This window comes from Alosa pseudoharengus, unplaced genomic scaffold (genome assembly GCF_046254945.1).
Source record: "Alosa pseudoharengus isolate Yale_2024_CS ecotype anadromous, Long Island Sound unplaced genomic scaffold, YU_APseudo_1.1 YU_APseudo_1.1_scf_15, whole genome shotgun sequence".
Lineage (NCBI taxonomy): Eukaryota > Metazoa > Chordata > Actinopteri > Clupeiformes > Clupeidae > Alosa > Alosa pseudoharengus.
In genome coordinates, this window is record NW_027468620.1 from 20,985,323 (window position 1) to 21,012,456 (window position 27,134).

Below are 27,134 nucleotides of genomic sequence, written 5' to 3' on the forward strand. Positions count from 1 at the left end.
CTTTACATTCATTTACATGTATTCATTCAGCAGACACTTGTATCTGTCAATGTCATTATGTCAATTACAGTACCCTCCAGAATTATTGGCACCTCTGCTAAAGTTGACTAAAAACCAGTATACAAAATAATCTGTTGGTGATTTATTTTAATCTCACAATGAAAAATAGAAAAATCCAACCTTGAAGGGAAGCAAATTTATTTTGAGAAAAAGGAAAATATCATAGAGAAATAAATATGTTTTAACAAAAACACATTGCTCACAATTATTGGCACCCCTGAAAAATCTTATATACAAAACCTAACAGAAGCATTTTCCTATCTAATTTCAATTTATTTAAGTTAATAAGAGTGTGAACTTTCAGAAGTAGTTCATGACTTTCTTTTTCACTATGGTATGAAAATAAAGTCACACAGAGGCTAAATCCTCTAGTCATTTTTCAATATTGGAAAGACAAGATAATACACTAAACTTAAATTAAAAAAAAGTGTGTTGACATTTGTCAGAGAATGTCTATGAAAACTAGGTACTTTGTTGAAAATGCCTATATTTACAGTTAAAACAAAGATTAAAAGGTTCTAATCATCTGGAAATGTGACAAATATGCTTGGACAAAGACCATTTTGCCCCCACGTACAGTGTGGAGGATGGTAAGATAGGCAAAAAATTCCATAAGAACCACTGTTGGAGAGTTACAGACAAAGGTATCATCTTTGGGTCACCAAGTCCCCAAAAAAAGCCTGCCTATTCTTTTAATTACCACTGTAAACGGCAGGAGTTACTGAATGGTACAGTGACTTTGTCTGGAAGTGTGGTCTAAAATTGCGCTCTTTAACTAGAAACACTTTAGGTGTGTTTGCCATACATAGAAGAATGACTATACTGAAAAAACCCCCATGCCTAATGAGAATTATGGTGGAGGGGCTGTGCTATTGTGGGGCTGTTTTTATTTCCAAAGGCCTTGGGAACCTAATTAAGGTGCATGGTATCATGGTATCATCAAAGGTTGGTCATGATTGGATCATTCATCAGGTCAATGAACCAAAACAAAGGTCCAGATCAAAACAAATATGGTTTGCTGAACACAAAATCAAGCGTCAGACATTGCCATCTCAGTCCCCTGATCTAAACACTGGGGTGAGTCAAAGAGGAGAATGCACAAGTGTGGACCTAGGAATCTGGACGATCTGGGGAGATTTAGTAAAGACAAACGGTCTTAAATCCCTTGCTTTGTATTCTCCAACTTTATGGGGTGTCATAGGAGAATATTACAAGTTGTTTTATTGGCAAAGGGAGGTTTAAGAAGTATTACAAGCAGGGGTGCCAATAATTGTGAGCGACATGTTTTTGTTAAAAAAATATATTTCTTTATGAGATTTTCCTTTTTCTCAAAATAAATTTGCTTCCCTTCAAGGTTGTGATTTCCCCCAATTTCAATTTTTTTTCATTGTGAGATTTCAATAAATCACCAACAGATTATTTTTTATACCGGTTTTTAGTCAACATTAGCAGAGGTGGCAATAATTCTGGAGAGTACTGTTTATTACAAGGCTCAATGTCCCCGGAGCAACTCAGGGTTAAGTGCCTTGCTCAAGGGCACCATGGTGGAAGACGGGTGAACCTACAACTTTTCAGCCTACTGCATGCTAGCCCAGATCCTTAACCACTATGCACAAGACCACCACTTCTCTTCTTTTTTTTCCTCACCTATTTTGAATGTCTACAATAGAGTGCCATCTGTATGCTGAAACAGTACTTCTCCAAAAGTGTTACTTTGTGAGATGAACACCAGGATTTGGGGTCTAGGACAACTCAAAAGTCAAATGAATCTTTGATTTACTACGCATCAACAAATGGCAGACAACCATACCTCAACCTTCTTAGAAAAGGATGCATTATTAGGTTTAGTCATTTACAGTACCAGTCAAAAATTTGGGCACACCTACTCATTTGACGGATGTCTTTTTCTCACTATTTTTACATTGTAGAACAAAACTGACATCTTAGTACTTCTGTAGAATCTGATTCCAATATACAGTATATATTTCATGTTTAATTCAAAAATATTTGGAATTAATTTGCCCATTTTCTTTCTGGCTTATAAAAAAACTTGGTATATTTGCATTGCCTTAGTACATGTAGAGTACAATGATTTTATATTATGGTTCTGTGCATATGAATTAATCTCAACCACCACGTTAATTTTACTAGCGCTGATCTACCATATCTCTCCACATGTAAATAGCATCAATATCGCTTCCCCTAGAGACAAGACTGATCTAACTGTTCAAAGAAACAACTGAAGACTCCACAAATACTTTACAAGTGAAAATTCTTTTTTATTGATACCATACATGAATTATCAATGGCAGAAACTAAGCAAAAATATATATCAAACTGCCCCCTGGATCAGGGGAACAGCAAAGAGGGTACATCACCATTCAATTTCTGCTGTCACCCTGCTAGTAGCTCCTTAAGATATCCAATAACTCTGCTACTGTTCATTTATCTGCTGAATTTTGGTTTCATATCAAGAACACAGAGCAACTATTAGTGAAAAAAGTTTCTGCAAAAAGACATTTTTTTTTTTATATATATCTCATTACACCAGTGCTTTAAAGCTGGTGAGGGTATGCAGTGTGAATAACGTGACATGTTTAAGAGTGCCTTGCAGTGCCCTCTGCTGTCTTGTGACTGGTATTCATTTATATTAGAGGTGAAAATACCCAACACCAGAAAGTAAAAGTCTACTACAAATTTGTTTCATCCATTCACTAAACCTGGTCATTCTAATTATCACAACACTTCAACCAGGTAGATTGGATAATTGGAAAAATCACCTGTTTTTAAGTGCACAGATAGAATTTGTACATGGTAGGACTTTTACTTTCAGAATCCAGGTTTTCCTACCTCTGATACATGGAACCAAACCAATGCAACCCTGTGAGAGCTGCACAATCGTTACACATGTAACAGGGGCACTTCTTTCCAAATGAGACTGAGCTAGAAAAGAAACAAGACAATTACTACTCGGCTGTTTCCTACTGATGTTATGTCTAACTCATCTGGTGCTTAATAAATGATCAGGTTACACACAAATGTCCCTGTCGAAGAGTAGTAACATCAAATTCATTCCCAGCAAATATTGACATATTTTACAGAAAGACAAACTGAATCCAGAAAGAATACAATGACGTGAAGTCAAAAAAATAAATACATTGTACATTGAAGTAAAAACTATAATCTACTTCTGACGTGAATGGTATCTGTACCCTTTACTTTTAAACTTCATACATTTCTTTATTTGACAAAAATTTTATTGTTTTTTACATAAGACAGGGATGGTCTTTAGGGTGTTCTAAAGAGGAATACACTGAAGTACAGTTGTACAGAAACTGGCTACTGTCTTAAATATACAAGCACAAATACACAAAATTGAAATTACAAAATGAGGGGGGGAAACTATAATAAAACTCCCACACAAATGATTTTCTTGTACAAATTTATCAGAGGGGATCTTAAAGGATCTTGCCATCAGCTCCTTGGTTTGTAGCTTAGAAATCTTTTATAGAACTAAGAGGATGGGGGGGGGGGGTAGATATTACCTTAAGAGACCATTAACAGCAGTGTAAAAGGAGTGGGATTTATTTTCCAACATAATAAAAACAAGGGGGATTAAAATAGGATGTACAAAGACATCCAAGAAATGGTTAGTTTCACACATACACACAAAAAAAAATCTTTTCAAATGAAGTCAACTCGGAGGTATTCAGCCACTTTCTCTCCTGTAGCTTGATCAGGAAACAAAGTGCTATGGGCAATTTGAATCAAGAGGGTCATGTTAAGAGTGGACCCTTGCACGTGTGTGGGGAATAGAACATGCAGGTTATGACTTACACTTCTTTTAATAGAGTAAAGCAATGATGTTTAAAATGTCTGATTTTAAAGTCACAATTAAAGGTGCCGTGTGGAATTTTTGTTGTCAATTTTCTTCAAAAATAAAGGCTTCATGATGTGTAGTTCTAACGCACTTCAGAAATAATTGAAATGCTGTTTTTGAAGCTTACAGCAGTTTTCTGTACATTCTAAAATGTGTGATTATTTTACCCATTATTTAATGTTTGCTCCATCATGTCATCAAAACAAATAATGAAATCACACTGTTGTGAGACTAAAAACATTTTTCTTTTGACAAAAAAAAACCTACTGCACCTTTAAGATAGTCTTTTCATGATTTTGTCTGATAAATCACATACACAGACCATGTAATTACATAATCATTATGAGAACAATGCTACAAAATATTTGACAGTAATAGCTTTTATACACATTTATAGATTTTACTCTCCAGTTACACTTTTCTGATGTTTTTCGCATGTTTTAATATTAAGAGGACTAAAAAGAACAGAGTCCACCATTATAAGAAAAATAGTTTGAGAAAACAGTGAAAACAGTGCAAAGAATATTCAGGGTGTTTTGTTTTGCTTGCTAGTTGGTTTCGTTTTTTAAAAAACTGTTATAAAAAATAAAAAACAAAACCCATGTAAAAGATACAAAAAGAAAGAAAAGAACACTTCTGCTGAGTCTGGGACTTTTTTGTGGTCAGTTCAATCTGATCAGGGTGAATGTGCCCCAAACTCCAGTACCTCAATCTCAATGCTTTGAGCTTTTTTGTACTCATTTTTTTAATATTCGTTTGTTTTCAGATTAAAAGGTAGTGGTTCTCAACTCCGGTCCTCAAGCTCCGGCACTGTACAGGTTTTTGTTCCAACCAGGTCCTACAAAACAAATAGTTGAGTTTTTAAAAAAAGCTGAGTGTTTTTTTATCCTCTCTCTCTCTCTCTTTTTTTATCTGAAGTGCACACAATACTTTTTGTCTCTACTAAAAGCGATTTAAATAAAATATATAATCCTTCATTGTGAAGTGAGCACAACAGAAACCAGAGTGCCCATGTCAGGCAGATTGCACACAAGAGACCCGAGGTTGGAACAAGAACCCACAGACGCAGCGGCCATTGCTAACACTGCTTAGTCAGAGACCCGGACCGCACCGGACCCAGCCATTGTATGCAGCAATGGGAAATCAATACACACCCACCCACAATAAAAAAAAAATAATGAAAAAAAAAGTAAAATAAAATAAAACAACACACTCAAAAGCACCCACACACTTCAGCTGAATGACCGAGAAGGGAGTGTGCTGTGCTGTGCTGAGGAGCGAGAGCTGAGTTTGCAGTTTTGCTCTATAAAACACCCAAACGCACATCTGAGAAAAGCTTGTTAATGGAAACCTCCATCACTAGGGACCCTACAGAACAGTGAGCAATGACCATGAGGCCCGGTTTTGAGGACTTGTATTCTATTGTGTCATTATGATTCTACACGCATATCACACATGCACGCAAACACACACACACACATAAACACACTCACACAATATATGAATATGTCAACTGTCCTTTAGTAGTGACCACCTCCCTGGCTTCAAATTCTCCCCCTTGTTTACACCTCCACTTGCCCCCCACTTCAATCCACCACCTGCCCCCCCCCCCTCCAAACCCCACCGCCGCGCAAGTGCAGTAGTCTACTGGGAGGACTGGGAGGTGGGGTTGTCGCTCTTGCTCTCCTGGCTGGAGGGAGCTTTGCTGTTCCAGGGGCTGTTGGCACCCAGGGCCGGGGAGTTGTTGAAACTGTCCTCGTCGTCGATGCCATTGGCCGCATCAAACTGCGTGTTCTCCAGCCGTGTGATCAGACGCTCGTCTTCGTCCCCGAACTCCCCGCCCATCAGCGTGGGCTCGCCCACCACCATCACATCCTGCAGAGGACAGGAAGGGCCGCAAAACATTATCCCCGCTACCGGGGTTGGGTCGGGGTGGGGTGGACAGGGCAGCGCAGCTGCCTTCACGGCTCCCCCACCCAAAAAAAAAAAGACCTTAGCAGAGGACTAACGTGAGTGATGGACTTACAGTGCTGAAAAAGCTCTGGAATTACCATGGAGCTACATGGGGCCCATTTGTGTGGATTTCCAACAGGATTTCCACACCTGTCCATTATCTTTGTTATAACTGGACCTGTTAACACTTTTAACTTGTATCTAGATACAGGACTGCTGAGATGCACTATATAAAACTTGTCAGGTAAATCAAAAATGCCCAAAAAAGTAACAATCACTTTCGCTTCCCTCAGGAGTGCCCATTGCAGGGCCGACTCAGCCATGACCCTGTTCGACTGCCAGACGGTCAGTGAAGCACCAGACACCTCGGATCAACAACAGTCATCCTGGGAGGCCATTACAGCTCCGCGGACGGTCTCAGAAGCAGCTAGGCTGGGGGCACAGACTTCTGGCAGCCTTCCAGGCTCACGGCTCAGTGGGCCTGCCCTAGTGACCAGGCCGGCGGTGGGCATCCCTGATCCTTGAGTGCAGCACGGGTTCAATTCCACCTCGGGTCTCGAGTCATTGGTCAATTCGCCTGTCAATCATTGCCAAACCAAGCATGTGTCAACCCACAAACGCGCGGTCTTGAAGGACCAGGGACTGCCCATCACTGGATCATGTCCTGGTGTCTTTTTAAATTTTTTTTGTTTTTTTTTTAAGACATGGGGCTTACCTCGCATTGAAATTAGCAGATTAACCAATCCCATGCTTCCAGTAGCTCTCTCACACACACATACTCACTTACAACTAGGTAAACAGGTCCTTCCCAGCACCCCCTCCACCCCTACCAAGCCCACCCCTCTCCCCCAGCATGTACCACGTGTGTAATATAGAAGTTGAGGATCAGAATGTGATGCTTACAGGTACCTGGCTGGCGAGACCAAAGCTGCTGGCGGGGCTTTTCTTCTTGCTGTTGTTGTTGTTATTGTTGCCGCCGCCCGTGCTCATGGTGCTGCCGCCGGACATCTTGCGTTTCCGCCGCTTATTGGGCGCTTGTCTGGCTGGCTCGGCTGGGGGAGGTTCAGACATAAAGGGCTCTCGTCACATGGCTCTTTGGCACCTTTTTGGATTTTGATCAGTTCTGAAACTCCTTTTGAGAGCAATTTCTAAGTATTCGCATGCCCACCCCTACAATTTACAATCCTGTATTTTGACCGCAAGATCGCACAATATATGTTACGAAAAACTGGAAACATCATTGTTGTTCATTGTGCATTCACTGTAAAAGTGAGCTGTGAGGAGGCTGTATTTTGTATTCCAATTACCTGGTGGAGCCACCATCCTTTGCCACTTCTGAAACAAGCAGGTCTTGAGGCAGTCTCGGGGACTGAGACTGTAGGTCTTATGCCTGGACATGAGTTCCTGCATGGGCTCCAGGATCACACACAGCTGATGGAGGAGAAGGATGACATGGCAAATTACTTTCTGCAGCAATTCATTGCTTCCTAAAGTTAACAAATTACCCCCCTCTTCCTTTTATGCGGAACAAACACCACGACCACATGAGTAACTGGTCTGACCAGTCTCTAGGTCAGTGCACCAAACTGAAATCTGAGATACAAAACCAAATGTATTCTTTAACCTTTCAAGCCCAATGATTTACGCTAAGCAATACTGCGGATAATGCTGCTGCTAGAATTCAACAAACATACTAGACACTGGAGTATCTTTTAAAAGCACACTTACTCGGAGGTAGTTTAACGTGGAGTTGGAGAGGCCGCATCGTGTGATGTTTTTTGACAGCTGCTCCAACATCTGGGGATCCTGGGCCTGACACGAACAAGAGGGTCATGATTATTTACAAATAAACAACATGTGCTTCTTGACATGTACAACCCAAAGTCATCCTTGTTAGAGTATGTATTATAAATGTCCCTATTCTGTAAACAATTTTGGTAACATATGACTAGGCACAACCAATTATACATTAATCACTGAATTGTTAAACAATTTTATAAATTTCTTTTTGTTTTCATGTCTAAGTTTTTTTTTTTTACCACTCGCAACTGGGTAGGTCATGAGACAAACTCAATGAAACCCACAATCTACACAGTTGGAGATTCTTACATGCATGGCCAGGATGCTGCGGGGTACCACCTCGCGATGCTGCCGTATGCTGAAGTGCCACGTCTTGATCCTCATCATATCGTCAAACATGAACTCAAGGTACAGGCGGCCCTCCACGTAGACCTATGTGGTAGGTTGAAACATTTTATATTACTTTATATCTACTTTCATTGCTTGTACTTGTCTTCTATCAAAACAGTTATTTCACATTAAGATAAACCATTTGTTTACAATTCCTAAAATTGTGTTGACAGGATCAATCTCAGAGATACATTAACAAAGTGGTCTTATCTTATTTAACAGCAATAGTGGTGCTATACCTGTGTGAACATGGGCTTTCCATTCTGTGTGACCATGGTGCACTGATCGCAGTCCAAAGACACAAAATTGTTGTGAAAGGACTCCTTAGGATGCTTCAGAACATAAAAAAGCTCGGTAGCTCCCCCTTCAAAGATACTCCGGAAGTATCGGGGAATCAATGTCCGACCAATAGCTGTTGGAGGTAGGGGATAAATTGTTTTCAGTTATTACAATTAACTTGTAGGCGTTGTTCATTTCTTTATTTTTAAAATAAACTACTGATCAATGTCAATTATTACTTTCTTTCTTTGAATAACATAGGTGATAAATAGCACATAATGGCGTAGTAGATAACAGAACATTATTTAAGCTTACTATATCGTTTGGGCCCATCTTCCAGACAGAACGTAATGGTGAGCATGGCATCATCCTCAAAGAACTCGGTGGTGAAGGCATCCCACCATAAGTTGTCACAGTCCTGTGAATTCAGACCAAACACAGAGATGAAATATCAAAGCTGGCCCAGATGTCTTACTTGGTTATGCCTCTCTCTCACTGAACTGAATAGCATCACTTGCTAACCAAACGAGAACATATCTATTCATTGGGAGCGTAACATAAACATAACATACTTTATGTGTCAGTGTCAAATGACTAAAAATGCAAGATTAGCAGTTCACAGTACTAGACTTGCCATTACTCACATTTGTTTTCTAACCACGCCAATGTTTTTTTTTTTTTTTTTTTAAACAACAGTCTTACCTCTGTCCAGTTCTGTAGCCGTTTATTAAGCTCAAATATTCTGTAGTCTGTCTGGTTCCCATACGGTGTGTGCCTCCTAAGAAAACAGAGATTGAACAGTTTAACAGTATACCAGGGTAGACGGGGTGTTAGGTTAGTTGGCTACTCTATAAAAACGTATCACCATGCAACAAAAATCTACCTACCCTATTCCCGGCTCCAAGTATGTAGGAGGGTACATTGGTGTGGGGCTGCAAAGCCACAAACATGCAGTTAAATCTGATGCAATTCTACACAAGCACTCAGTAGAAAAAGGGCATATATCTAAGAGATATCTGCTGATGGCTTATTAAAAAAAAAAAAAAAACTATCTCGGAGGAAGTAATAAGCTGATGATTATCTAACACAAGCACTGGGCTCTGTTAGCAGACCTACCCCACATCTCTGTCCAGCATGGTGCCTGGGTGGAAGGGGGGAAAGGCACTACCGTTGGGGGGCTCCTTTGGGGAGTACAGCTTGAAATTTTTAGAGGAGCAGCCTGCCAAGACAAGAGAGAAAGGGTTGCTGAGTGAGCACCTGCGGCATGGTCAGAGTTCCAACACAGCTTTAAAACATTCCAACGATGGACAATAACAGGCAAAGCCAAAATTCCACACAGGACATGGTTGCTGTGTCCATCATGGCACATCCCACATTTTTTAAGTTCTTTCATGTTAACTTGACATTATTACAAGGTTCTGGCAAATTGCATTTCTGAATGCAAATTGCATCTGAAAACAACATTTTGTTTTTTTTCTTTTGCTAAATAGAGGCTACCAATGTGTATTAATACCAACTAGCCAACGCAAGAAAATAAATCAGGTACTACAAATAAATACTACAAAATTTTCCTGAAATAAAACATCTTGTGATGATCCTACTGTTATTCATCTAGATGGCTTCTTGTATTCAGAGCCATCTCCACCCCTGATAAACACTCATTCCTGTCCCTGCCCAAGAGGGAGGGACCACGTGATCTTCTACTGCACTGCCTCCATCTCCTTCCCTTCTGTGTGTGTGTGTGTGTGTGTGTGAGAGAGAGTGTCACCCAACCCCCACTCGCACTCCCTCTCGCTCAGCCAGCCAGCAAGCATTGTTAACCCTTGACGTTCCAGCTGCAGCACCACTACAGCCATGGAAGCTGGGTGAGAGGAACCATTTTGCAACCCCCTTGGCTCCATACCTCCCCTCTTCCTTCCTATAGATTCCACACAGACTTAGATGGCACTTTAAAAAATGCCTTCTGTCCAGCTGAGCTTCCCAGTTTTGTATGGGAAATGGCAGTCATTAGTTGCTCAGGGCAGGGTTCATTAGCAGCTGGAAAGGGGGAGCACGGCCGTAAAAGAGCCCTCAGTGCCCTCCTTCCGGTCTAATGCACAGCTGTGTGTGAATGCCGGGGCCCATTAAAACAGCCCTCACATCCCCAAGAGGAGACCTTGTGTTGCCTGAGAGGGTTATTACTATCATTATGATTTCCTCAGGAGATGAGTGAGGGAGAGAGAGAGATGGATAGACAGAGGGGTAGAGAGAGATTCCAATTTAAAGGGGATTGCCATTATGAAAACAGGAGGCTGCACACAAGACTGCAGCCTTAACAGCAAGAGTTGTTTTTACCTCCCATCCAATTATGACTGGGGCAGGTTGACTCTCACTATGGAGACCGATGTGCCTCCAATGTCCCAACCCCCACTCCCAGTCCTCCTTAACATTCACATAAACCCAGTTTTTATTAGCCCACCCTTGCTTAACTACACCCAAAGAACCAGAACTTCGCTTAAAAACTAGTGTTAAAGCTGTAACATCTGGGTTACAGCAAATCTGACAATTTATTTCTGAACAACCTATGAGCTGCATTAGGTGCACCATTGGTTGTGGCTTCATGACACTTTACAAATTGCCTAACCAGTAAAGCGCCACTGCAGTGTAAACAATGTTACAACCTTTTGGTGTCCTGCCGAATTTAAAAGCCAGAAAGCCACAAACGTAAATAAACTAAATAAATGTATTGTTTAACAACGTTATCTATAAGTACATTTCATCATTTTAAGATTAATTTAATTTGACAATACTTAATGCCATTTAAGAATAAAATGTTTCGCTTGTGAGGTACTCATGCTGACGCTGGCAGTTTAGTACACAGTAGTAGACAGATCAAAGACACTTCAGGTTTCAGAGTATCATAAAGGAAAACACTGGAGGAGTTAACGACGGTAATGCAACGTTATTGATACTTCTCACGCAAAAGAGAATACATTTTCAAGATTTTATATGATAGTAAAATGACAAATGCCTACATGTTTGCGCAAACTTGCCTATAGATGTGTCCTTCAGAATATACACCAGGTTTTTCAACAGCAAAACATAGCCCACACAATGACATGGCAGGATAACGTACCGAATGAAAAGCGATAAAGGGGGTCGCTCGGTTTAAACAACTAAGTTACACCCCAATTCAAGTGTGTTCAATATTTATGTACAGTATCTTTTTTCCCGATGGCCAATTAAAAATATATACGTCTAATAAAACCAAAGACGGTGCAAAGTGTATTACACGAATAGCCCATTAAGTGTGCATCTGCCACAATGTTCGTCGTCAACAAAAACATGGTTAGCTACTAGGCTATGAGCATTAGCTTGTAGCCTAGTGTGCCATCTTTAAAATATTGCTGGAACTAACCACGCAGCAAGTTATAACTAAATGAGTAACCAAGAATACAGTACAGCAAACATTTGTCTCACTTTAAAGCAGAATATAACAGCAATGTAACCTTAAATCTGGAGCTGATCGACGATTAAATCCTGCTAATAAGGTTAGCTGGACCCCTTTAGTATACTGTCAGCTAACGATAGCTCTGACGTTAAGCCTGCTAACTACAGTTAGCTTCAAGATACCAGCTGCAGCTAGCTTGCAGTCAGTCGGGCCCGTGGCGACACAGTTTTTCTCTAGGTTTTGTAAAGCAACGGAGAAAACTTCGAAATCAAAAATGGGTAAATTGAATACACTTCTACTATCGATAACATGCACAGCATCCACACTTACCTGCAAGAAAGTCTGGGCAGAAAATGCTCCTCTATTCTAGCTACTCTCGTCAGCTAACGTTACAGTTAGCTAGTTAGCAATTCCGTTCACCGTCCCAGTCGAGAATGACAAAAAATCCCTCTAAATGAAAAACATTTGGTAAGCAACAGAAGAGACTAGAAGCAATACACTCTAACCAAATGCACCACAACGATTAGTTTGCAGTCGCTGATAAAAAGGCCTTGTGTACGGGTAATTTGAGGTAGAGAACCCCGAACAAGCCTTTGTTCCTGGCCAGGCTTGAACAATAGCTAAAGCCCTCCTCTCTGGTTCCGCGCTTCCCCCAACATGCACTCCCCTTTCTGCCTCCACATCAACCCATTCGCATTAGCCCGAGTGAAACCCCCAGCAGTGTTCAAGCTTACTGCAGCTACCCTCCCCCCTCAGGTCATATCTCGGGCCTACAATTCTTGCTACATAGATATTACGTTACAATTTTTGATGGGTGTTAATTCTAGGGTAATCCTCATTTCCTTCACCTAGAAAACACAAAAAAGTCAATATGTTATGAATTATGTAAAAAAAAAACCCAAAAAAAACATGAACAGCCCATCTTAATTCAAGCCTTTTAGAATTTTTACTAAATACATCTTGTTATATAATACACTATAATATTGCACTTAAATACATGCAACACAAATATTTAATACAAAATCATCCTTCACAACAACTCGCTGTCTTCAGCAGGTAATCTAGAAATTTCTACAGCAGTGGTGATTATTCGGACTCAGATGAATCAAGACCCTTGTCTCCCTGAATAGCCTCTCTGGTGGATAATGTGATGGCCTGTCCCCATCACAGACGCAGACTGATTATGAGCCACTGGAGAATTAAGCCCTGCGGGCACATTCTCACTGAATTATAGTTCCTTTCTCTACCTATCTGGAGAAAGTAATTGGGTGCCAAAAAATGAATGGATGAGAAATCATTTAAACAGTGACCAGTGATATTTTTCCAACATGCTCTGATGAAAAGTCTTTGGACTGGGTCTTTGTATGGTCAAATTGGACGGAGCATCTAAACCACCATTTCCCAACCTTGACGTCGGGAGCCCATGTGGGGTTGCCTGAAATTCAAATGGGGTCGGCTGAGATATTGGGTATCTTACAATCGACCAGTACATTTCATAAAAATATATATACATAATACATTACATAAAAAAAATATGAAAACCCCCATGATATTCAAGCTAAGTAACTAATCGGATCCTTCATTACAATCTAGCTATGTAAAAATGAACATCCCGGATGAGATCATCATGGGTAATAATGCGTGATCAATGTTCCACAAAGTAGCAAAACAACTAGGCGAGGTTGTCAAACAAACAAATTAGCTTGCTAGGACATTTGTGGAAATATGGCGTTCTCAACTGGATGTTACAGCAGAGAGGAGATGCGCTCTCTCTCTCACAACATGTTGTGAATGAATTATTGGGGGTCGCCAATGTTTTGTGACATCAAAATAGGGTCACCTGCCAAAAAAGGTTGGGAACACCTGATCATTGCATCATACATCTACATCGTACATATTCCCAAAACAAAGCAGTGAGAAAAGGAAACGGCTGGTCTTATCCTCTAGTCAGTACAGTAACACTGGAGAGTGTCAATCTGCCATCACTACCATACTGTCATGGCTGCACCAGGAATAGAGGGCCCAGCAGCATCAAGACCAGCAGCACAGGCGGGGGGCTCCTGAGGGGAGACCCATTAAGACTCAAGACTGCCTAATTCCAAACTGGCTGTTTGTCCCATGTGAGGAGCATGTGATGGGTCATGCCTCTCCTGAGCACTGCTGCTCTCGACATTAAGGGAGCAGCACGCCACAATGATGTGAGACAGTATCTCCATCTACTGGCATTATATCTAACTTCAGTCTTACTGATAAGGCTCTGCTGATACAGGCTGCCATCTCTGTACAGCGACCTGATCCAGCTTAAGCAAGCTTAGATGTATGTGCTATGCATAATCTGGGCCCTGTACAAATAGCATATGACCTCATTTAGGATTAAAAACATTTTTAATACAACTGTGATCAGAATATTTAATGGCTTTTTGAAATTATTGTTTTTCTATACTTCAGTAAATTTAGTGGATTGGAACATCATCAGATGTACACTGGATCTATATATTGAGGCACAACAACCACAACAAAGATGTTTTAATCTGCTTGAATTCTATTGTTTTCAGTTATTTTTCAATGCAGACACACTTAAGCTACTATAACGTAACTTCATTGCAGTTAAGTGCTGATAAGGTCTACCACTCTTAATGCCCGAGTGCTCTGCCTGGTTTATTTACTCATTTTAGTAAGCTGTTCTGAGAGATAGTCTTCACTGAAATCTCTCGGAAAATGTGTCATAGTGTCCTATGAGCATGTGCCTCCACACAACCCCCCACCCAACCAGATGGGGGAGTTGCATAACACATTTGTCATTCAAGCAAATGCCAGTGCGTCAGTTATTTAACTCAAGTCTGCCTTCCCCACATAATAACCAGTGTGATTTGGCTTGTTCTACCACATAAGGGTCCAAATTTCAATACCCCCCCCCAAACATCCCTGAATGTCACCCATCCACACAATGTGGAATCTGTTTCCAAGGTTAAAATCCTCCACTCTGAAAAAACACTTGACTGACTGGCACCGCAGGGGGGTTGAAGCCAAGCCGCTGCACAGAGTTGCAGTGTGCTGCGCTCTGCCACACGCATGCCCATCACTGACCAAATCTTCCACGCGGATGATAAGTTGGCCTGCCACTCCTAGCTCCAGGGGCTCTCTGATAGCCTGCCTATCCACAGCCCAGACATTGGGGTTGGGGTTGGAGCCCCCCCCCCCCCCCCCCATCAGAGCTTCACTCACGCGAACCACTCCCAGCTACACGGCTGGCAGAGCGCGATAATGCACAGGCGACAGCCGCCGCATGTGTGAGTGCCATACCAACTACTGTTAAGAAGCCGGAGGCAGAGAGGAGAGCTTTTTTTCCTCAGTCATCCTGGATCATTTCCTGCCACCATGTGCCCTGGTTCAGTCTACATTATTCACGGCCAGGTAGCCCCAGGAAAATAAATACACCAACAGAAATACTTAGTATACGAGAGGTCTTTTACAAAATGAATATGGTAAAGACAGGATGCCGAAATGGCATTTAGATAAGCATTCTCTAATTCAAAACATATTTTTTGCGCCATTTTATAGAGCATATTAGAAAGTTGCCTATAATAGTAACAACTTCCGAAGGAGAAACATGATACTAATATAATAAGAAAAATATTTCCCTTGGCAATCATAACCAGTACTTTACTGTCAACAACTTCCGGATAACCTAATACTCTGTCGCCACCCTGTGGTGACTTTGAACATTAAAACATTTGTGGTGACTAGTGGGTCAACCTAATTACATTAAGTGCATCTCTTTATGATAAGGCTTGCTGTAATGACAAATAATTACACATTTATGCCTTATGATTTTGCATCCCCACATCATGTTCCATATTCTGAAGAGGACTCCGTCTGAGTGTTGTTCCTCCAGAGCACAGTGCAAAATGGACTCTGAAGTTGACCCTGACCAGCAGGAGAGCAGGACAAAAGGTCTTCTGCTGCGTGGGGACTAATTAGCTGAGCTAGAACTCCTTCCACTGGATCAACACCAGAATCTCACTGGATCAAACAGAGCTCTCGCTCTCTCTCTCTCTCTCTCTCTCTCTCTCTCTCTCTTTCCCTCTCTCTCATTGCCACAGAACATTACTCCAGAGTGGGCTGGCCTGCCTCCACCATTACAGAACTGCTGAGGGGGGAATATTTTGACCGGTGAGGGCCAGAGATGCGGCTACCTTAGCTGATCTCTCCATCTCCAGAGCTCCACTCCATTACCACAATACATGCTTAGACATTAAAGGCTTTCTCTTGAGTGGTTATGAAGCAAAAAAAAAAAAATGTACTGAATAACTTGTGGTTCAACAAAGGTCAGACTTTGAACTGTGGCACTTTGAAGGTGAGCCACCTCGCCAGGGTCCATTAAATCTGGTCCAGTTCTAATCAGATGGTATTTTGTGTGAAGAAGCGGCTCTGATATGAGATCTAAAATATCTATGTAATGTTCCCCACTGTTCCATTCTCCACTTCTTGGAGCAGCTGAGTGAAAGAAAAGCATGTTCATTCATTCAACCTTTCAGGAAAACTGGAGTTACAGGGGGATATAGGGCTAGACATAAATCATGAGAACCTTCCTCCTAAGAGAGGGAACGACAGAGAAAGATGTTTAACTTGGCTTCCCCTGACTATGATTCATGTGACTGATGTTATTTTCATGACATGCTGGGTGCATGCTTTTGTAACAAAAAACGATGTCGGGATTGTCACAAATGGCCGCTGGTGGTTGTGATGGCAACAGGCAAAGCCGCCAGCAAAGCAAAGACATCTGCTTCTCAGTTGCTGTGGTTTTGACATTAGCAGCAAGTCAGAGAAGGGGAGACAACATTGGTATGCTCATGTGAGTGCAAGAGCACAAGTAGGTCTGTGCGTGTGTGTGTGTGTGTACATGTGTGTGTGTGTATATATGTGTGTGTGAGAGAGAGAGAGAGAGGAGGCAAGAGAAATGGAGCACTCATGCATATGCAAGGACAAGAAAAATATAAGGACATTAGAAAAAAAGAAATAGTGAATGTTGATGTGGAACATAAGCGTATAAACTGTGAATGCATGCATCTGTGTACGGTACGCACACAGATGCATGCTTCTTTGAGAAAGACAGAGAGAGAGAGAGAGAGAGAGATGGTTACAGATAAAAACAGCATAGCTAGCTGTGCATGCCTCTACAAGTGCGCACAAGTAAAACGGTCACAGCAGCAGAGCAACTGCTACCAAGATCGAGGCATATCTGTGGCGAGATAAACAAACCAATTTCCAACCATCCCCCTCAACCTCCCCAGCACACAGGTGAGAGAGCCCAGAGTGAGTTGGAGGTGACTCCACTCTCTCCCTCTCTCTCTCGAAGTGGGCACAAGCAGTCGCCCGTGGCAACGTACGCCGCGGGGTCTGGTCAGCGGAGTGGCATGAGTGTGTGTGCGGTCAGGCCGCGCAGGAAGCAGTGAGATGGAAATTAAACGTGAAGCAAACAGCTGCTCTTCCTGCCCGGTGAGCAGAGCAGAGCAGAGCCTTCATCTGAACGTCATCATGAGCTCCTTTACACACACACACACACACACACAATCAACTTTGTTGTTTCCTTTTCTGTAATTGCTGAGTGTAAAAAGCTGTTAGCCATTCCTCTCGATCAAGCTTGATAGTATCAATGGTGATGAGAGTGCTGGTAATTCCACACTACCATATATTTTATCATCTGATGGATTCTCAGTGAGATGAGGGGGGAAATGCCTGTGTAATTTGTATAATTATCAATGTAATTTATTTTGTATCCAAAAGATGTCACTAAGCACAGAACCTGTTTGCCTACTGATAAAAAAGCAGCGGGCAAATTTTTCTCCCCCAAAAAATCCCCATACACAAACAAAGGCTTCCTCCCTCCCTTCCCATCTCATCTCAGCTCTTCCCCTCCACTCGAGTGTTTGGTTGGCACATGCCAGCTCCCCGCGACCATTCTCTCACCATCACCGACACGTGACATCCTAACGAGTGCCTGCATCCTCGTTCCAAGCTGCCAGAGGCTGACAACAAGAAGAGTGCTGATTTTCTGCACAGGAAGCCATTTTGTTCTTGCTCGGTGTAATGAGACAGTTCTGTGCAGCTCGGGGGTGGGTGAAGGAGAAATGGGAGGGGGGCAGAGAGAGAGAGAGAGAGAGAGAGAGAGAGAGAGAGGTGAGGGGGGGTGGGGGGGGCGACTCACATCGCAGGCAGCACCAATCCAGCAGGGAAACAGTGAATCAGAGCGCTGTGTCTCCCTCTCTTATGCTGTCTCTCCTTCTCTCTCGTTCTCTCTGTCTGTCTCTCTCTGCAGGCACACCCTGCCCTGGCTCTTGGCTCCTCGCTTGGCTCCATTGTGCAACACCAAACAGCCTGGGCTTTGTTGAGTTGCCATTTTAGCTCTGCTTTTAGTCGTTCCCCTCTAATCAGTGGAGTCATGTGACTTTCTGCATGAAGTAGCACGGCTCCTGCTGATATTGAGCGCTTGTGTGCGAGAGGTAGAATGAGGGAGGGGAGAGAGGGAGGGAAAGAGAGAGAGAGAGAGCAGTTTTCATGAGTGAGTGAGAGAGAGAGAGAGTGTAGAGGAGAGCAGAGGAGAGGAAAGAGGACAGGGGGAGGGAGAAGTGGGGGCGAGACAGACAGACAGCACGAGAGACAGACAGAGAAAGCAGAGGCAATCTAGTTTCTTGCCATTTTGTCTCAACAAAGGCTTGTGCTCCCTTCACATTAAATATAAATAGAATGCCTCACATTCTGCTCAGGATCACACTTGTGTATGAGCATGTGGGGAAGGAAAAAAAGGGGGGGGGGGTGGTCAGTAGGATTTCAGCACTGCAAAATAGAGGACAAAGAAATCCCCTCCATCAGTCTAGGTCGAATGGCCTTCTCCACCACACCAGTGAAATATGGCATCTTTCAGCAGGGTCTGCTTAGTGTGTGGGATGGGAAGACTGGACTGGGGTTCCCCAAAACCCTGTGGAGGAGAAGTGCAGCACAGCCCATATCCAGACTGGAATGTAAATAAACGGGACTTCAAACAGGACCTGTCTGAAGAGAGAGGAGGGATGGGGGGTGGGAGGCCGACTAGGAGTTAGAGGTGAGATTACCTCTTGTTTCTGGCGGCAGCCAACATCAGGTTTTATGAAACTCTGGTGTCCTTTACAAGGGGGACCCCAACATAAAGATAGCGTGGGGCCAAAGGAAGAAGAGGCGAGTTGAAACGAGAGCGAAAAGTTCACCCCAAAAACCAGAATAGTTTGGTTTGTAAGTAAAAAACTGAACCCAGACAGTTTTCCACCATCTCTCCTTCTTTCCCCATTCCATCTTGTTCTGGCTCTCCCTCTTTCCTTCTCTCTCTCTCTCTCTCTCTCTCTCTCGCCTCATTTCTCCCTCAACCTCTCTCTCCCTCTTTTTCTCTCTCCTTCTCTTCTCTCTCCTTCTCTTCTCTCTCCTTCTCTCTCCCTCTCTTCTCTCTCTCTCTCCTCTCTCTCTCTCCTTCTCTTTCTCTCTTCTCTGCTCTCCCAACCACCCCCCCACCACCAAAAAAAGAACAATCAAACAGGACACACGTCTGTGGAAATTTCCATGACTGCGCTCATAAAAAATGTACCCCGGGTGAACATAATCTGCTTGATTTTAAACAAATGTTACGCGCCAAATGTTGGCCTGTTTATCGCCAGAGCTGCCAGAAAGGCTTTCATGGCTGGGTCTTGGGCAGAGATAGGGATCGCACTTGGGTAAGCGAAACACCACTCACCCGCGGCTGGAGGCAAATGGCAGGAAGCTACGCGCTGGTCCCAACTTGCCCCACAGCCATTTGGGTGAGGAAGAAGAAGAAAAAAAATACCCAGCATTGCTAATCTTCACCCTCATCGGCCATGCAGAGTTTTCTCGAGGAGCCAACACACATGTGTGTGTCTGTCGCCGATGGCCCCCGAGATGCAAATTCAGTACTGGTGTAGCACAGGGCTCTCAAATTGTTCTGTTTTCTTCGGGAACCTGGGGTTTCATGGACTTTTCCCCCTTTTGTAAACATGAAGCATGTGGACTCCATTAAAAACACATTTGGATTGGCAGTTAAGAGTCACAGAAAGAGAGAGGGAGAGCAAGAGAGAGACATAAGACAGAGAGAAAGACAGAGAGGGACTATTCCTGTAGCAGCCAGCTGGTATCAGTCAGTGGTCTCTGTTCAGGTGCTATTACACTCCATCGTGATAGCTTTGTTTACCGTTCCATAGTGTGCCACATTCCAACTCACTACAGCGACCTCTGCCTCCTCTGGCAGCTAGACGAGGGCCATTGACGCAAAGTCATACCACCATACAAATCTCATAACATCCATTATTTCTTATTTCTGCCAGACAGTCCTCTGTAACGGTCTCAGTCAGAGTTGACCTGGAAATGGGCATATGGCTGCTGACATGATGTGAGCTGATGTTGATTCATTGGCCTTGCAATAACCTCTAATAGCAACATCAGAGTCAGCTAGGGGGGAAAAGAGCATGTTCCCCGGCTAAGTGTCGCGGTTTAACACAACAAGGCCCTTGTGGGGCCCCCACTGGTTTCTCGGCGAGCCTCCCTTGAAGCGGGCAGATAACCTCTCTCCTCTATGGAATTTAATATTGCCATTAAACTGATGGGCGGCGCCACAATTCAATCTGCCGGTTCTAAGAGTCCCGGCGTGGACGGCGCCTATTAAATTCAGTGGCCCTCAGATCCTCGGCCGCTTGTAATTTGTGTCGCTACCCCTTTTTTCTTCTCCTCTGCTCACTGATCAGTGCCAGCCAGCGGCACAGACATCCAACCAGCCACCCAGCCTCAGAGAAAGAGAGGAAGAGAGGAAGAGAGAGAGAGAAAGAAAGAGAGGGAGAGAAAGAGAGGGAGAGAGAGACTGGAGATGTCTCCCTGTGACGTTCCTGTGAAGGTCTCTGTGTGTGTGTCTGTGTGTGTGTGTTTTTCTCTGATCTACTGTTGCTTCAGATATTCAAATTACCACATTAGCTTCAGATCACAAATATGACTGTACACACCCGAATCCCAAGACCATCTTGTCATAGTACTTAAAGTGTCAGAGGAACATGCAGTGGAACAAGATATAACCGCATCGTAAGGTATAACTTTTTAATGAGCTATTACGCAGAGAGAGAGAGATAAGAAGATAAGAGTGGCATATTACTGTGGAGGCATTAACATCATGCTTTTAATGCTGGAGTGGGCAGATCGAGTAATACAGACATAACCAAGGCTCCCATTCAGCATCATCACACATAGGCTACAATGTAGCATTGCATGCATGGCCTTATGTACAGGTACTTCCTGACTCACCAAAAACAGTTAACCACCCAAAAACTGCCACTGTGGAAGTCCCAGTTGCAGTTGATCGGTTTATAAGAATGTCAGTCCTTTTACGAGAGCCTTAAACTTTGGCTGACCTCACAGGCACTTAAAGCAAAGGTATCTTTCTTTCACCAACGAACGAAAAACAACTTCCTTGAAAGTAAACTCAAAACTCAGAATGCCACAAACACTTTGCATGTGTGCCCTTGAATTTCTGCTCACTTTCTTAAAGCACGTTAACTAGACAAAACCAAATAGCCCTGGTGATGAAGTTGTTCAGTTTAGTTAACGAAAAAAATACTTTGTTGACTAACTACGAGCCTTCCAGAAAAGCGTTTAGAAACAGAGCGGCATGTTGTTTCAAAACATGACACAAGATCAGAGCTTAGCTCACTGCTGATCCCTCTGCTCTCTCTCCGTGTCTGTCTCCGTGTTTGTGACGCACAGGCTCAGTACGCACCTCTGAAGGAAGCACCTTTTAGCGCCGGCTCGCGGGAATGACAAACGCACTAGCGCACGAAAGAGACCATTAAAAGAAGCTCTTACCTGGGCAAGCACAGCCTCCTACCGACATCTTCTCACATGTTTGGTTTCGCTCAGAGAGAAACGTCTGGGTTAAGTCCACACGCTGTTAGCATGGGGCTTCTTCTGAGAAACAGAAACAGAGTGAGGAGAAAAGGGGAGGGGAATGAGGAGGAGGAGTGCAGAGAAAAAAAGAAGGAATAAAATGAAGAAACAAGAGCCCTCAGAGAAGCAGGAAGCACGACATATTCCTGCTCGGCTAGCAGCGCACCACCTCATTAATATGCAAATTGCTGTACTGGTAGGAGGGGAAAATGAGAGAGAGAGAGAGACGGGAGGGAGGAAGAGAGAGAGAGCAGAGTACGTGAAAGAGTGAGAGTGAGGGAAAGAGTGAATTAGTTAGAGCGAGAGAGCTTAAAAGAGTGAGCATTGTCAAAGTGACCTGTGAGGCAGATAGGAGAGAACATGAGCCCTTCCTGTCTACATGCGTAGGCTATGTTTGTGTCTGCGTGTGTGTCCTGGGGAGTGGTGTGTTTGTGTGTGGTGGGGGGGGGGGTGCATGTTTATGTGTGTGAGAGATTAATGTGTGTGTATGTGCTTGTGTGTGTGTGTGTGTGTGCATTACTGATTTTTGTTATGTGTACACGTGAGTGTGTTAGTGTGTATGTGTTCTGTGTGTATGTGAATATGTGTGAGAATGTTTGTGTGTGTATAAATACTGTGCGTGTGTATTTGAGAGAGAGTGTGTAAGTGTTGTGTGTTTGTGTGTGCATGTGTTGGCTATTTTTGCCTGCCTCTCGCTGCCTGGCTCTCTCTCTCTCTCTCTCTCTCTCTCTCTCTCGCTCTGTGTCGCTGCGGAGGGAGGGAGATAAAGCCTCACCGTGGGAGGCCACAGGCAGAGGCTCATTAGCGCCGAGCCGAACTGCAGCTCTCTGCACCGCGCTCCGCTCTGCCGCCCCGCCTGCCCTCACACCTCCCTCTGGGGTGCCAGATCTCTACGCTCCCCGCTCTGCTCTCCCACCTCCCTCTCCAGAACAGCCTGCCCAGTTTGGGTCGTGCGTGCCGAGCAGAGCCAAGCCGGACCGAGTCGAGCAGAACTGAGCTGAGTTGAGTTGAGTTGAGTGAGGCCAGACCCTCCTGCATGACTGACCTCTCCACTTTTCCACTTTTCCACTCTCCTCTCCTCCTCCTCCTCCTCCTCCTCCTCCTCTTCTCTCTTCTGCTCTCTCTTCTGCTCTCTCTTCTGCTTTCCTGTTTACCCGCTTGTGTGCCTTTCTCTCCACTCTTCTTTTTCTAAAAATACTCCTCTTTTCCCCACTTTTCTGGCTCAAACTCTACACATCCCTATTTGCCCTCCATTTCTGAAGACATCCATGGTCTGTCCTTTTGAAATATTTGTCCTCCATCTCCCATCCCTCCGCTACTACTAACACACAACACAACCAGCTAAGAATATCAGGAGTGGGGAATGTTTGAGTGTGCGTTTGAGTGTGTGTGTGTGTGTGTGTGAGGGGAAACTCTTCATAAACAAACCCCCCTCATTTTCTTCTTTCCTGTGTTTCAAGTGAGACCTCCCACTCTTTCTCCTTCATTCACTTCTTCTCTTCTTTCTCCTTCTCTTTTCCCCTCAAAATAATCCCCCCCCTCTCGGTTTTCTTCGCTCAGTGAAGAGTCCTGTTTGTCTCCCCTCCTGCACTTTTTTCCTCTGGCTTTTGGGTATGTGCTCACTCCAGTCTCCCTACCTCCACTTGACTCCCCCTCCCACCCCCTCCCTCTTTCTCTCCTTCTCGCTTTCACTGACTCCCTCGCTCTCCCGGTCTCCCTCTCACTGCCATTCAATTACCCTCTGTCATTTGCGCTGAGAGAAGAGGAGCCTACTTAATGACTACAGTCAGTGGGGATTAAAGATGCAATTCAAAGCAAAACACACGTACAGAGGCCAAAAAAACACAGACACACCCTGTGAGACACCCCCCCCCCCCCCCTCTATCTCTATCTCTCTCTCTCTCTCACACACAGACACAGACACACACACACACACACACGCACACATGCAGTTGTTTCCTTCTGCACAGGAGCCCATATACACACCTACGCACACATGTTCACACAAATAAACAGCCCGGCTTCAAGGTTATGAAACACCTGCAAATAGGCTTTGTCTGCCAGCAGAGAAATTCAGCCCTGCCTCACGACACTCCTCATTGGCCAGGTCTGCCTGACAAGTGCCACCCCCTCTCCCACCTGGACCTACGGTACCCCCCCCCCCCCCCCCCCCCTCACATTGTGAAACTCACACTCACACACACATTCACACACGTGCGCACACACACACACACACACACACACACACACACACACACACACACACACACACACACACACACACACACACACACACACACACACACACACACACACACACACACACAACACTCACTCACTCACTCACACACACACACGCTAGCCTCACTTCACCTTGCCTCTCCTTAAACCCTCTCCCTGGAGCGTCTGCACTCTCTAAAGGGATGAATGTCACACTCCGCTAGCTCCCTTATGCACCCAGTCATCCCTACTGCACGAGCAGCCTGTCGAGCCCTTCACAATGTCAGGGCTGAAGACTGTTTGTGTGTAAGTATGTGTGTGTGTTTGGGGGGGGGGGGCAACACACAGACACACACACACACACACACACACACACACACAGGCATCAGCGCCTTTTAAAAACAGCCCCTGTGACCGTCTGCATTTCCCGTGCATGGCTCAGGATCAATACGCTGAAGACGACAGCGATAAGACGCTGCTTCAGCACCGGCAGCCTCCAGCTCCTCCACCACCGCCAGAGCGCCACCGAGGAGCTCCTGTCACACGCACGGCGCCGTTTGTGGGAGTGACAGGACAATCAAAGGGAGAATGTCATACATGCTGTCAGACGCCGCTCTCTGGATCTGGAGCAACAACTCTCCGCCTCCAGGGCCATTACATATGTTCTCCATCTCTGCCTGTCTTTCTCTCTCCCTCTCTCTCGCTCTCTCTCTCTCTCCCTGCCTCCATCCCTCTCACACACACACACTCTCTTTCTCTATCTATTTCTCAATTCTTCGGTTTCTCTCTGTGCCAAACAGACAATGAGCAATCACATTTTATAACCCCCCTCCAAAAAAGGGAAAAGGAAAAAAAGGTTTCAAAAATGGAACAAAGAGACACAGTGTGTATATAAGAAAAGTAATTTCACAATGAAAGGTTCTGTGTCTCAGTGCTGCAGCTTTTGGGGAAATGGGCTTTTTTTTTGTTTTCTGAGCCAGAGATTGGGCTTTGAAGCCCAGAGCCCCGGGAAATGCACTTCACCACTGACTGCACAATCAGGTCTTCTTTTGCACGAACAAACTCTCTCTCTCCCTTCTCTTTCCCTCTCTTTCTCTCTCCCTCCCACACACACTCAAACTCATAGCCACACAGCGCTCCTCTGAAAACAAAGATGGTCCAACCAAAATCTCTGTCGTTTCTACCTCCCTCTCAGTGTTTTTCTGTCTGTCTCCTCTCCCTCTTTTTCTCTCTCTCTCTTTTTCTCTCTCATTGTGGAGCCCTGTGTTTCAGACTGGCACGCGCCAAAGTGATTGTGTCGTTGGTGAGATGTTTCATACCTGTCCGCACACACCTTTCCCCCTGGCACCCCCACTGAACGTCCAAGATCCTGTGGAAACAGACACACATGTAAACACACACAGACACACACACACACACACACACACACACAAACACACCAAGGGTAAACAACAACACCAACAACATACCGCCTCTAAATCTGACACATTAGCATGCACAAGGATGCAACGCAAAAAAAAAAAAAAACACGCACGGAACACACTGGAACAGACAACAGACACACGCTGACACCACAGTGCCTGCGCTCTTGACATGGACAGACACTGAAAGTAGCACATTCATTTCTCCCCCTCGCTACACTTGCCTAGCAGACAGCGCACAGCACCACCAGTGTCATTGCCCCCACCACCACCCCCCTGTTAAGTTAGTGTATTAGAGTACGGCTGCGTCAGTCGTAGTTACCTTGTTCCCTTTTGTCTGGACCTTCAGGCGCACCCAGCAGCAGCATGCACTGACGACACCGAGCGATTAACGATGATCACCAAAAAAAGAGAGAGAGAGAGAGAGAAACAGACTGGACTGACCAACGTAGCGACAGCGAGAAGGAGAGCGAGAACAACAGAGTAGGAATGGAGAGAGTAAGAGCGAGAGAGAGAGAGAGGAAAGAAAAGGACCAGAGTGGATCACAGGAGCGGGAGCAAGAACAGGAGGAGGAGGAGGAGGAGGAGGCACGAGCAGTCAGGCAGTCAGGCAGGGAGGCAGGCAGGAGGGAGACAGCCCTCGCCACACAGATCCGCTGGAATAAATATGACGCAGAGCCAGAGCAACTTCTCCAGCCCCACGTACCCAGAGAGGGCACTGTCGCTATGGCAACGGCAGAGCAGCGATAGCAGCAGCAGCGCCGGGGCACACGTACACACTCTCACTCACTCAGACACACACACATATATACACACAAGGCACGGCATTATTCTCTCTGCTCGACTCCCTGGAAACGCACACAGCTCCAGGCAGCAAGGCAAAAGAGAGAGAGAGAGACAGAGAGAGGGACAGAGACAGAGAGAGAGAGAGTGGGCAAGCAAATGCAAGCAGGCAGACAAGGCAAGGTAGCCTGGCAGGCAGACCGGCGCCTCCGATTCAATTAACTCCACCAGACCCAGGCAACTCCCTCCACCTCCTCCTCACTCCCAGAGCCCAGTCACCTGTGAACACACTGGGGTGGGCTGGGGAGGGGAGGGGGAGGAAGCTGAGCACCACCATCAGGAGGGAGGCGGCGGTTAGAGACGCGTGTCGGCTGGTCAGCTCCATCGGCTGGTGGAGAGGGCTGAGACGTGTCTCAGATAAGACAAATGGGTGGAAAACTGCCCGTTAACTGCTTAGTCGATGGGAGGAGGAGGATCGTGGGCCGCGCACATCAATGGGATGAATCGGTAATAGGAATTGATTCCGAAAAGGGTGACAGCGGCGGCAAGATAATTGAGGCCCAGGAGGCTTCTGGGAAGGAATGGAACGCCAAGCTAAATGGAATATGACTAATACTGCACCATCATCAGATCACATCCCACCATGAGCAGCACCTACAGCCGTCAGAGACATTGCACTCTTACTCAACACTGTCTCATACATTCTCTGATCACCTCCAGTTACTGTCTCCCCGAGCCATTATGCAATTCCATCAAAGAGACAGAGGTGAATGCATAATAAAGGAACGATGTCCAATCTCACTGACAGACTCTGTTGCGGTTTGGCAGTCAGGTTTATTGATGGTGACAATAATTTGCAGCTGTGGAAGATCAGAGAATCAGGGCTGTTTCCTGTCAGGGAGGCTGTGTAAATCGAAACAGTCCCTGTGTGACTCAATGGCCAAATAAG

At 44.6% G+C, this 27,134-nt stretch overlaps 1 protein-coding gene across 7 annotated transcripts; it reads right to left on the reverse strand.

Annotated features, from left to right (window-relative positions):
- Nucleotides 1-2,318: 2,318 nt before the first annotated feature.
- ldb1a (LIM domain binding 1a) lies at nt 2,319-25,788 on the reverse strand. 7 transcript variants are annotated; one of them, XM_076285856.1, is made up of 13 exons: nt 25,725-25,788; nt 25,301-25,350; nt 21,681-21,782; nt 9,479-9,581; nt 9,250-9,294; nt 9,065-9,140; nt 8,678-8,780; nt 8,323-8,495; nt 8,003-8,125; nt 7,622-7,705; nt 7,201-7,324; nt 6,797-6,945; nt 2,319-5,815 (listed from the first exon to the last, which is right to left on the reverse strand). In XM_076285856.1, exons 3-13 carry the CDS (start codon nt 21,706-21,708, stop codon nt 5,585-5,587), a joined length of 1,239 nt encoding a protein of 412 aa, XP_076141971.1. In that variant the 5' UTR covers nt 21,709-21,782; nt 25,301-25,350; nt 25,725-25,788; the 3' UTR covers nt 2,319-5,584. The 7 variants fall into 7 exon arrangements, with proteins under 7 accessions (XP_076141971.1, XP_076141970.1, XP_076141972.1 ...); XM_076285855.1 differs by lacking the exons at nt 25,301-25,350; nt 25,725-25,788 and having other exon boundaries at nt 21,681-22,070; XM_076285857.1 differs by lacking the exons at nt 25,301-25,350; nt 25,725-25,788 and having other exon boundaries at nt 6,803-6,945; nt 21,681-22,069.
- Between the last annotated feature and the right edge of the window lie 1,346 nt (nt 25,789-27,134).